Source organism: Cololabis saira, chromosome 3 (assembly GCF_033807715.1).
Source record: "Cololabis saira isolate AMF1-May2022 chromosome 3, fColSai1.1, whole genome shotgun sequence".
In the NCBI taxonomy this organism is placed as follows: domain Eukaryota; kingdom Metazoa; phylum Chordata; class Actinopteri; order Beloniformes; family Belonidae; genus Cololabis; species Cololabis saira.
Genome location: NC_084589.1, coordinates 23,038,319 through 23,051,359, shown reverse-complemented (window position 1 = coordinate 23,051,359; position 13,041 = coordinate 23,038,319). Strand labels below are relative to the sequence as shown.

Genomic DNA, 13,041 nt, shown 5'->3' with positions numbered 1-13,041 from the left:
AGACCAGGAGGCAGGAGTTCCAAAAACAGCGATTTATTAATTTAAACAAAACCAAAAAACACTGCTGGGCAGGTTTGCAAAAACCAGAACATGAACATGGCAAAAGTACAATACTACAAAAACCTGATATGAAACATGGAGAAAGGAACAGTACGGACCAGCAGGGAGCAAGGGAAAGACAAGACGAGATATACACAGAAGGCTTGACCAGACACAGATGCAGACAATCAGGGCAAATGGGATGGGATATGTTTGTGTGGCTGTGTATGTTTGTGTATATGCATGTGACTAAGTGGCTGTGTGTGTGTGTGTGTGTGTGTGTGTGTGTGTGTGTGTGTGTGTGTGTGTGTGTGTGTGTGTGTGTGTGTGTGTGTGTGTGTGTGTGTGTGTGTGTGTGTGTGTGTGTGTAATAAACCAAACAAAGCTCCACCTGAAGTGTATCTATAGTGGGGGAGGGGGGGGGGCAACCCCGCCACCCGCGAGACCAGAGGCCGACACGGAAGAGCCCGGAACCCAGGCCACCGGCAACCCCACAGAGGGGAGAAGTAGGAGGGAGGCAACCCACCGCCTGCGAGGCCCCCCCCCCCCCCCCCCCCCCCCCCGGCGGCGGCCGAGGGGGTCCGCGGGCGGGGCCCCCACGGCGCGGGAAGAAGCAGCCAGGGATCCCGTGGCGGCGGACCGCGACCCAGGCAATCCCCGGCCACCCGGTCCGGGCCGGACACGCGGCCAGGAGGCCCTCACCCTTCAGGCCAACGACCCCCACCCGGCAGGGGGCCAGCCTGCCCGGAGAGACAGAGCCGCCCCGGCCGCCGACGCGGGCAGGCGCACCCGCCCCCCACGAAAGTGGCCCTCCAAGACCAGAGGGGCGCCCCGCCGCAGAGGCAGCGGGGGGGACCGGAGACGGGCCCGGAGAGAGGGAACCCCCCAACAGGGCGACACCCGTGCAGGCCCGACAACGGAGGGCCCCAGACCCAGGCATCCCATTCATTCATCCATTCAACTATCCGATATCTATACTAATAATAATATGATATACTATACATAATAATAATACTAATAATACTAATAATAATAATAATAATAATAACCATCTTTGTATAATATAATATTGATAAATTATTAAGTTTTGATGTCCTGCCAATGGAGGCCCGAATCCTCCATGGCAGGACCCTTCCATACCGCATTCTCACCGACACAGACACACAATCACGCACCGTTTCCCCCTCCCCGGGGGGGTCCAGCCCCGCCAGAAGGCACCCCAGGCTGCACGGCGAGCCCGGCCGGGCCCGGGTATCCCGACCCACCTATCCCAGGCCGGTGAGGGAACGCGGGTGATGTGGGACCCCCTCCCGCCCCTGGTGTTGAGTGCATGTGATTAATGCCATAAAAACAGGGAGGGGGAGGGCCAAGTATCGATTTGACACCGACCCCCCCCTCCCGAACTACGTGTCCCTGTCAAATGTCTTTATTAAGTGTTGAATGTGCAGTGTCTATTTTGCTGTTAAAATCGTGAGGCGGGGAGTGCCGGGCCCCGCGGGACAATGCCCCCCACGACCCGGACCCCCCGCCCTTCGCCTATGTGCGTATGAATCGTGTAGGGGGGGAAGGAGGGGGAGCGGAGGCCGAAGCCAGGAGGCAGGACCAGCAAAGCCGGCCCTGATAAGACACCCGCGCCCCCCCACCGGCCAGTAGACGGGGGCCGGCCCTCCGAGCCGGGCCAGGGCCCCACCGTACCTCCACGGGCGCCCCCGGCGCCGCCGGAGCCCCCAGACGGAGGGGGAAACGGTCCAACATCCTCCCATTCATACTGACAACATAAGACATAGACACCTGGGAATGGTGCCGCCCCGCCGCCGCGCCCGCCCGTGCACCCCCCGGTCAGGGGAGGCCCGATCCCCGGACCCGGCCCCACCTCCACCCCGGCGGACACCCCAAGGGTCACGGAGTCCCCACATCCGCAGGGGCACTCGGCCCCTGCCCAGCGACGGAGGACCAAGGCAGCAATGTCCCCCCAGCGCAGACAGCCACCCCCCACCCAGGCAGGGCCGGGCCCTCCGAGTGGGACCCCCACGTCCACGGCCCAGCCCCCCCCGGGAGACCCGGAGACGCCCAAGCCACAGCCCCCCGCCCGAGCCCCCCCAGCCACCCCCACCGCCATGAGGTAACCCCCCCCCCATGGGCCCCCAAGGCCCCCACCGGCCAGGGACAGGGCCCCACGGCCCCCCCCACCGCCCCCCAGGGGCCACCAGAGGCCGGCGCCCCAGACCCCCCAAGCCGACCCCCAACCCCAAGGGCTACGAGATCACCACCCCCCCGCCCCCACTAGGTAACGAAGCCAATAATCGGGGACCACAGAGAGTGCAATTCAGCCGAATGTTGTTCAGTGGAGGCAGACATTATCTCACTACTAATATGGTCTGATAAAAGATTCCTAAAATGGTTGATACATAAACTGGATTTTTGTTTCCAATTTACTAGAATGGTTTTCTTTGCGATACATAAGGCAGTGAGGACCCGGTGTGTCCAATTAGGTTCTATACCAATGTCTCCCAGGTGACCTAATATACATACCGTGGGGCACACTGGGATTCTGTAGTTGATCCATGTGGATAAATCCTCACAAATCTCCTTGCAGAACCTCTGTACCGGTGTGCAGAGCCATAAAGCATGCATATAATTATCAGGAGTCAAGACAAAACTTAAACACAAAAACATGGGGTTTCAAAATAAAACAGGAACCTAAACACCAAAACTTTGACCAACTCAAATACGTGACACACAGGTGACCCAAAGTCCAGACCTAACTTCTTTTTTTTTTTTTTTTTTTTTTTTTTTTTTATCCTTGTCTGCACACTAACTTCAAATGCACTTGTTGGATCTTTAGACAGTTGTGCATAAATTAATGTCTGCAAATGTCAATAAACTGAAGCAACATTGTTAATATGAGAAGGGCCAAAAAGACTGGATGAGGACATTTTTTTATGTACCTCATCAGGTACTGATGATTGAAGCCTACTAGCCAGGGCTAACCAGTAGATGGCAACAGGATGATTGATAGTTTATTGGCTTCTACCTCTTGTGGGTCCTGTGGTCCAGCAACATTTGACTTGGATCCTTTCAGGATCTTTCCAAATAGGACTTCTAACCAACAGGCCTGGTGGAGCATGTTCGTAGGCGACCGAGTGACTGCAGCTCCCAGCAAGGCTACGCTGTTCCTTGACTCCACAAAACAAATCTAACAGTGTTAACTTGTCAGCGTTGGTTGTAATCAGTGTTATTTTAACATATTTAAATTAAAGGAAACACTTTCAGAGAAACTTCCACCAAATTTGAGTGTCTACTAATGGGTGTGACATGCTTTCCAACATTCACAGTATTAAATTGACCACATTCTTATTTTTGGTGAAGAAGCGCCTTCCAATTTCTACGGATAGCATTTTACGTTGCTGCTGCAGTAAGTTTTGTTTCATTACATTCCAAGTTTTAGAGAAATATTCAGTCAAATATATATTATTGAACTGCCTTTTGGTTTAACATACACCATACAGTGCTAGAGTAACGGGTCATTGTTAGATAATTAACTATTTTAAGTCTTAAAATAACACTCAACAGACACACATATACACACTTTTTTAGTGTTGAATGTAACACTGTAACACTGTGACCTGCGCAGTAGCACTCGCTTCGGATGTGATTTCTGTACTGGCACCTGAAATGACATGAGGATGTTAAAACACATTTTATCAGCATAAATGTAAATGAACATTAGTCACTATTATAGGCTAGAATAAGCTAAGCCAGCCAGGGTTATGCAGGGTCAGTTTCTAACAATATGGAGCCACGCTGTCAGACCAAAACAAAAAGTATTAAAAAAGTGTTAAAAAGTATTTTGTTCCCTCCGTACAGTCTATAGCCACATGATTATTTATTTATTTATTTATTTATTTATTTATTTATTTATTTATTTATTTATTTATGTTCTGGTAAGTAAAATGTCAAATTCACATGACTGTAGACTTAATTGTAAGAGAGTATAGGAATACTGTTTCTGCGGTGTTATGAGTATTTTCATGGTTTCATAGTTTTTCTGCAAAGTAGTTTTGCATATTTGCAGTGTTATTCTGATATAAAGTCTATGATGATCTCAGTTTTTGTTCACGCTCTCCTGTTAATTTAGGGGAAGGTGGCCTATGTCTTGTTTGCTCTGAACCCTTTATACTGTATACCTGTCTTCATGTGGTTAACAAAAAGTGAAATAGTGGGTGGTCATTCGGTTAGAGTTGCACTCCCTGCACAGAGCAGTCCTTAATTCTAGTGGATATTTGGTTACTCGCATAACTCCCACGTAGGTACATCTTATTACCTTCAACAAAACAGTCAATTCATATAGCGAGAGAGTCCTGTCCCGCAGAGTCAGTGTTGGATATTTACAGTGCTGGGCTATGTATTCTAGCTGAATCATGATTCTCAGATCTGGACTTTATTTGTTCAGAGATTACGTGTTGATAGCATCCATCCTTGGTATAAGTAAATCTAAAGACAGGAAAACATCTAGAAGGAGCTTTTAACATGCTATTTTACTGTTCTTCAAACAAAAAAATAATAATTTTAAGGTGCATATGAATATGATCATTTTTTTTATACATTCAAATGATGTAGTTTGTTTAATTTTCTTTTTTCGCTTTAAAATATCAACACTGACCAGACAAAGCAATCTAATATCCTATGTATTTCTTTTAAATTTAGACACACACACACACAAAACGCGTTTTCTTCATCTTACAGAACCCAAAAAAGTAATCAGACAAATCTGATTTGTAAGTCTATTTGAAAATGCCACACTTTCTTTAAGTCCAATATAAATATTTTTCGTGGTGGTAGGGAGAGTGGGACCTCGAGGTGTGGTATAAGGGTGTGGGGGTGTGAGTGTAAGGGGGTGTCCTTAAGTAGGAGCAGACTTTATCACTCTCCTTCTGTCTAGTGGCGGTCCTTTCCCTCACCTCCTTCTCAACGGCGAGTTTATATGAGCTTTTTCTGATCAGATGGCGGGGCAAACATAAAGACAGCAGTAAAGCCAAGAACTTATTCAGAACTCTGGTAGGTGTCTTTTTCATGTAACTCTGATATTCGTATACTCATATTGATTTCTTCATAAATTAGTTTTTCTTTAATAGGGAGTAATACAATTTTCTCAGGCTTATAAAGGAGTTGAAGTGTTTATTTTAGCTGCAGGAAGAAAATGAATGGTAAATAGTGGTCACAGTGAGTTCATCTTTTAGTGTACATATACTATAATGCATTGTTCATTGCATACAAGGATCAGACATGCATGGTCTGATTTGAGTGAGAATGATCAAATTACTGTTATTAAGTTAAATCCAGTAAGGTTAATCTTGCCGCCTGTAAGTTGATGTCCTGCAATTCATTGCAACATCTAAGATGTGAGATTGTTGTGTGGCAGCTACTTAGAGCATATGTAGCCACTGAATTATTGATTTGACATGACAGATCTAAAATCAAGGTTGAAAACTTTTTCTTTTTTTAAAGTTTTTGTGAATTAAAGCCATTGGTTCAGGTGGTTATGCAGCCTTCTGTATCTTGAAAGACGTCCAGTGTCCCGCAACCCTGCACAGTGACACTCTGTTACCTCAGCGCAAAGTCTTCCTAGCTGACTCTCTGGATTTCCGCTTCAAGTCACTTTCGTCCTTCCTGGAAATTTAAATATTATTTGCTTTGGAAAGCTGTTGAATTAAATAAAGCCAGAGATTTCAACCTAAATTTACTTCATGTAACCTTCTGCACATTTTTAAAAAGTGCATTGCTGTGTTAAGCATCCTAAATATGAGTTTTTGTCTTTTTTTTTTACATTAGCTCAGTAATTTGGCTGTATGTCAGAAATATAAATGAACTGTAAAAAGCATTTTAACAACTTACACTTTAAAAAAAAAAAAGCTAAATTACAGCACAGAATGTATATAGAATCTGCAGCTTACAAAACAAGCTGTCACAACTAAGGATGGTTAGACTGAAGCATTTCCAAAATGAATGTACAAATGGGGTCATTTTGTGGTGTGGTCATTTCTGGCAAAAGTCAGCATCATATTAGAGCAAGGCGTAAAACCAGAGAGTGATGAAAGAGTGACTTCTGAGTAGCCACTTTATCTGGGGACTGAATGGGAACTCTGTGAACATGAAGCTGGCCTGTGCTGAAATGGTTCATGTATACTTGGACTCTGACACCTATGAAAAAAAAGGGGGAAAAAAACTCTAAAAAGACGTTGCATACGATTTTTTTGTATTAAACATACAACTGATGTCTTTATTTTTTTTTTCCATTTGTAGGAAATACTGGGGAAAGCCCCCCTCCCCCCAATAATTGCTCCCAGAAGTATAGAGGAAGGAGTTCATAATTTTTCAGTTACACGCTTACAGATTCTCAAGAAGCCATACCATCTCTGGTCACTGTTGCTGGCTCAAAATGATGTTTACTTTAGGACTTCTCCTCCTTCTCACCCCATTTCCCTCCTGTCAAACCACGACCAATGAGAGGAGAGATGCTACGAGAAGCGAGCTGACCAAAGCCCATGCAGTTTTCACCCTTTCGAAACCAAAAACCACTGCTGCCCTTTCCAAACAGACCATTCACCCCACCCTAAAACCAAACACAGTCAATCAGACAGTTTTACCCACTCCAGCCTCCAACCAAAAGCCTCAAACAGTCAACGCTACAGCAGCCACCAAAAGCAGGCCTAACCCTTCAGTAATTCAAACCACTCCATCGGCACCACCAAGGGCTCCTGTAGCCAGTGGCACCATCACCAATAAAGGCAAGCATGTGGTTTCAGACAACCAGACTTCTACAACTAAGTCACCCTCAGTTCGTGAAGTGAAGACTACCAAAGACAAGCCGGCACCTACTGGAGCACCAAACATTCAGATAACATCTATAAAGCCTCCTTCAGTTAATGCTGCTAAAACCACCAAAGAAAAAGTCCAACCCTCTTTTAATCATACGGTTTCAGTGAAATCACCGACCAGTGATGGGAAGACTGCCAAAGACAAGCCTGCTCAAAAGGCGTCAACAACCATTAAGTCAGGCCCCACCAGTGGTACTAAAAACACCAAAAACACCTCCGCTGCCTCTGTCAATCAGAATGTTGTTTCTAATACCACCCGCACCAGTTATTTGAAGTCCAAAGACAAGCCTGCCCTCACAAAAGTTCATACTGTGTTGTCAACACCAGCAAAAACTGCCACAACTGGCAGGTCGGGAACAGAAAAAGATAAGGTCGCAGCCTCTGCAAATCACACTTCTTTGATTAAGACTCCCAGCATCCCCAGCAAAGAAAAGCCTGCCCCATCACAGCCAATCAAGGTGGTCATCAGCAAGGACTGTGACTCGAGCAGCACTAAGGAACAGGAACTAAAACTGAAACCTGGTGCTCCTTTGGTGATGACACACAAGATCAGCCTGCTGCCTGGCGGCTGCGCTGGGGGATGTGAAGCTGAGATGGTCGCTCTGAAAGGACGTGTGGCCCGACTCGAAAAAGAGATGACCTTAATCAAAGAGAAGTGTATGTTTTATTTTAAGTATAGCCTTTTGATTTATCACTATTTAATGCAAATTGTATTGAATAATTCTTGTTTTTCTTGTTGCTGTCCAGGTCCATGCTCTTCTACATGTCTAAATGAATGTAGTGGGAATGGGAAATGTGACAAAGGGAAATGTCTGTGCCAGCAGGGATTCACAGGTCCAGACTGCAGTAAGTGTATGCAAGGTGCAGAGTGTAACAAAAGTAAGTATGACTTCAATTGTTATCAGTGGTGGACAGTAACAGAGTAAATTTACTTGAGTACTGTACTTAAGTACATATCCAGAGGATTTGTACTTTACTTGAGTATTAGATTTCTTTGGTACTTATTACTCTTACTTGAATACATTTCCAAGACAAATATTTTTACTTTTACTCGAGTAAATTTCTAGGAAGGCTGAAAAGTACTCGTTACTTTCAGGTCTGCTCTTTTTTCTTCTTCCCTAAAATCCTATTGGACACAAGCTGTTTTTGTCAAAGGAGGAGACCTATCACAGTGCACGCTCTCCACTGGGATGTACGTAAAGCGGAAATACGTCAAGCCTCCTCAAAACGATACCACCAAAGTAGCCTGCGCTTGTCAAGACAGAGCTGCAACAAGTCAAGACAGAGCCGCAACAATGGCTACGCCTGCGTCAGGAGAAGAAAGACAATCCGCTGAGTCGTCTGAGTCTGATAATGAGCCGGACTCGGAGCAGGGACTTTCACAATATCCTTGGCCGTATCTTAACTCAATGTTTGAGTTCGACCGAGTAAAAAACGAGGGCACAGACAAACCACAGACAAAATTAAAAAATTAAATTAAAATTAAATTAAAATTAAAAAATATAGTAATTTACTGATGTGGAAAATAAGAAATTTACTCTTACTCATTTACTTTTACTTAAAGTAAATGTAAAAGCATTTACTTTTGGATACTTAAGTACCTTTAAAAGCAAGTACTTTTCTACTCTTACTCGAGTAATATTTTGACTGAGCTACTTTTACTTGTAACTGAGTAAATTTTGACCAGTAGTATTTGTACTCTTACTCAAGTACTGGGGTCGAGTACTCTGTCCACCTCTGATTGTTATCATAAATCATCAATTATTTGGCTTCTAACTGACTCTAAAGCTCTATTTTGAAATTTCAGAAGCTTCCCAAGGAAAGTCCAAGGTAACAGTGGCGACCATTACACTGGCAGTGAACAAAGACAAGGAAAACATGCAGCAGAAAATCACTAAAGTAGAGCACACTCTTCTACAGAGGAAGGGTACCGAAACCAAAGAGAGTGACCTTAAACCCAAAGTGGTCCCTAAAGCAAAAGCAGAAGTAACGAAACCACAAGGCAAACAAGAAACGTCTGACAAGAAAAAAACTGTTAAAGTTTTTTCAGGTCTCACAAAAAACAGTCATCCAACTGTTGGACAAGTGCTCTTGAAATATGACAGAAGAAAGGGAGAGGAGGCCCGCAAAGGAAAAACAACAGTTCTCCAAAAAACTGACCCCAAACTTGTTAAAGATGGAACTGCTGTTAAGACATATCCAAAATCTGACCATCTGAAAGACGAACCTCAATCTAACGCAACACAGAGTATGAAGAAAATTAACAGCACAGCTAAAAGTATGATCATTCTCTCCAAAGCAACCGGAGCAAATAAAACTATAACGGGGAAGGAGATCCTGGACCAGTCCACAATAACTGAGAAGAATGTGACTCAATCATATAGACATAAACAAATAAAGATCATTAAAGAAGACAGCAAAAATCAGCAATCTTCCGACAACAGAAAAATTAATGCTGGCAAGACTGGAAAGGACAAAACTGTCCAGAAGATTGAGCATGTCACTAATGCGACCATTTTAGTAACATCAGACAAGACGAAAATATTTCCAAACATAACAACAGCCCATGGTTCTGAGATGAGCACCAGGAGGATGGGAGGTTTAGGATTGGTGAAGGCTGCCAATATTTCATCGTACACCTTTACCGTCACATGGGCAGCCCCAAAAGGCATGTTCAAGAACTTCACTGTGATCAGAAGAGAGCCACGGACAGAGGACGACCAAGATGAACACGAACACGAGGGATTTGAAGAGGAACCCCTTGAAAGATACAAGACATCTTCAGGCAGGAATGCAACTGAGGTCTACAGCGAGAGCACCAACACAACTGCTGGAACACGAGGCAAAGCTGAAACCAAGAGGATCTCTGTGGTAGTCCCTGGCAGCGTACGCTCCGTGGAGTTCAGTAACCTCCGGACAAACACGCGCTACGTCCTGTATGTGTACGGCACTGCAGTCGACAAGAGATCAAAGATTCACAGAATAACAGCAATCACAGGTTATTGCAGTGGCAACACAGTTATGCACATTTCGCACAATGTCAAATGGGGGAACTATAAGGTTTGGCATCAACTGAATTGTAAAAATTGCTTTCTTATGGCAGGTCCCGAACCACCCTCGGAGATGGTTTTCAGCAATGTAACAGAGTCTTCTCTGGTTGTTTCCTGGACCAAACCAAAGGTCATATTTACAGGCTTCAGAGTCGCATACTTCAACATTGCCTCAGGTCTGTCAAAAACCACCTCACTGAAGGTCACAGTTCTTGCTAAAATAACAAGTATGACAAATCCTCGATTTCACAACGATGACTGTGATCGCTCTGCCAGGGGAAAGCCGCGTTGTGACAGTGACCTCCAAGCAATCTCAACTTGTTCTGTCTGAGCTATCTGCTGGATCCTCCTACATCATCAGTGTTTCTACGACTCACGGCAGAGCTCAGAGTGATGAACTCACATCTGTTATCACCACAGGTAGACTTTCAGAAAAGCTCACCTTGATGCTCCCATTTTAATTTCAAATAGAAAAAAATACATAAATAAATGTTGTGGATTCTCTCCTGACTGCAGTACCAGCCCCTCCAGCACACCTTCAAGTTGTAAATGTGACAGATACCAGAGCTGTGCTGCAGTGGACACCCAGTCTGGGGAAAGTAGACCGCTTCATCATCAGTTATGAGTCCTCCAAGAGTGAGTGCACGTGCCTTCATGACTTATGACCCATGACAGAGTGCTAGTGACTAATGTTGGTGTATTCTGCTGCCCACAGCTCCCAATGTGACAGTGACAGTGATGTTGTCAGGAAACGCAGTGGAGCACCAGCTGAGAGGCCTGCAGAGAGGCACCCTGTACACAGTGAAAGTACTGAGCCAGAAAGACAGCCTGCAGAGTATGGCCATCACTACTACATTTACCACCGCAAATGGTAAGACGAAGACGAATGGATAAAGTCAAATCAGGACTGTTTACATACTGATCACTTGCTCATGATGAGAGATTCGGAAAAAGTTAACCTAATTTCTCACTTTCTCAGTGGTTAAAGCCAGTGAGGTTGGGGCTCGCTCTGCACTTATTGCCTGGAGATCTCCCGTCGTTTATCACAGCTACAGAGTGATCTATGGAGTGGCAGGAGAGGAGACAAAGGTGCCCGATAATCTTTCAGCTTTGCCAAACAATTTGCACCAAACGATGAGATACTAACTACATGTGTGTTTCTGTGTGTATGTTAGGAAGTAATCCTGGAGTCCACTGTCACAGAGTATAAACTGACTAGACTGTTGCCCATGTCACGCTATAATGTCGTGGTGCAAGGCGAGAAAAATGAACACTACACTTCTGTTTTCGCTTCAGAATTCATTACAGGTATTATTTGTTTTACTGTTAAAACTCTTGCAATCAGAATTATATTCATGCTCCAACCAACATTTTGACTTTATGTTCCAGGAAAACTGCGTTTCCCTTTTCCCACCGAGTGCTCACAGGAGCTGCTGAATGGAGCTCTGCACTCAGGGGAAGTGGACATCTACCCAGAAGGAAGAGAGGGACGAGCAGTGAGAGTTTACTGTGACATGGAGACTGATGGAGGTGGCTGGACGGTAGGACAGACTAGTGTTGTCTATCCCGATTCAAGGCTAATTCAGGGGAAAACTGGTTTGTGAAGATGCCTTTGTGTTTTGTAGGTGTTCCAGAGAAGGATGAATGGAAAAACCGATTTCTACAAAACCTGGAGTGAATACAGAGCTGGGTTTGGAAACTTGAGTGAAGAATTCTGGCTTGGTATACTCAGAAAAATATCTTAAATCAGTCTGAATCAATATAGTTTTCACTCAATTTGTCTGAAACGAACATTTGTCTTTACTGTGCCCAGGAAATGAGCTCTTGCACAATCTGACCAGTGTCGGAGCTGTGAGTTTGAGAGTGGATATGCAATCTGGCAATGACACAGTTTACGCCCACTACGGCAACTTCTCCATCGCGTCAGAGGACAGGAACTATGCTCTTGCTGTGTCAGGCTACACTGGAACCGCAGGTACCACATAAAAGCTTAATTGAAAAACACTATAGCCACAAAGACAGCAGTGAAAACCAGTTCCTAATAATTGCATTTTCAAGAAGAAGACTTGCAAAGGAGGAAGAGAGGTTTATAAGTTATAAAGCGCTATGGCTTTTTGACAAAAAACCTTTCTGATAAAGTACCTTGAGTTCTGGTGTCTGATGTGTGCAATAATAAAGATAATGGCAAGAAGAAGAATCTGGACGCTTCATCTTTGCTTCTTCAGCCACTAAATATCCTTGAACACATGAATTAACTACCTGACAGTTTTAATCTAATGTCAATGTATTCTTCAGGTGACTCAATGAGGTACCATAATGGCCGTCCATTCTCCACGCGAGACAAGGACCCAGCTTCTCTGGGGATCCACTGTGCCAAGGCTTACATGGGAGGCTGGTGGTACAAGAACTGCTACAAAACCAACCTCAATGGTCTCTATGGCACCAACATTGATAATCAGGTATGACTGTTAAACTCTTTAAACACTTGTTTTACAGCAGATTGACTACATGGTACTAAATGAACATTTCTGCTCTGACACAGGGAGTAGTGTGGATAGACTGGAAAGGCAAAGACTCTTCTATTCCCTTCACCGAGATGAAGTTCAGACCCTCCAGGTTCTCCCCTGCAACTCACGGCTAAAGATGCATCATTCTCCAGGAGCCAGAAAGTCTTACATCTGGCAGAAGATCATTCCAGAAGGCAGTTGAATTATCGGCTGCTGCATGTGTCCGTACAACTGAAATCACATGTAGTGGTTTTGATTGAAATTTTGATTCCATGTGCTGTTTTTATGGCAAATGTAACAATGAATTGGAGTCACGTTTCTTTGTAACTGTTGTGTGCCCGTTCAACTGTTGGGGTTGACCAGATGTTTTGACTCTAACACCTACATGTGCACCACCAACATGATATACCAACCCACTACTACTGTGATTAAATATGCACTGTCTTAATCCATTGGAATAAATGTTACTTAAGTGGGTCTCAAGTGTCACTTCTTTAATTTGTCATGAACACCAAAGGATTAGATGAAGGTTTTAGACAAAGAAACACCAACATAACTGATGTGATG

General features: G+C 44.6%; 1 protein-coding gene across 1 annotated transcript; it reads left to right on the top strand.

The window, feature by feature from the left end:
* The first annotated feature begins 4,943 nt into the window (after positions 1-4,943).
* Positions 4,944-12,945, top strand: tnxba (tenascin XBa). Its single transcript, XM_061716634.1, has 15 exons — positions 4,944-5,097; positions 6,343-7,574; positions 7,665-7,796; positions 8,725-9,915; positions 10,021-10,143; positions 10,244-10,387; positions 10,484-10,603; positions 10,683-10,838; positions 10,947-11,056; positions 11,143-11,275; positions 11,357-11,508; positions 11,593-11,689; positions 11,781-11,942; positions 12,263-12,426; positions 12,510-12,945. The coding sequence occupies exons 2-15, from the start codon at positions 6,479-6,481 to the stop codon at positions 12,606-12,608; spliced, it is 3,879 nt and encodes a 1,292-aa protein (XP_061572618.1). The 5' UTR covers positions 4,944-5,097; positions 6,343-6,478; the 3' UTR covers positions 12,609-12,945.
* The last annotated feature ends 96 nt before the right edge of the window (positions 12,946-13,041 follow it).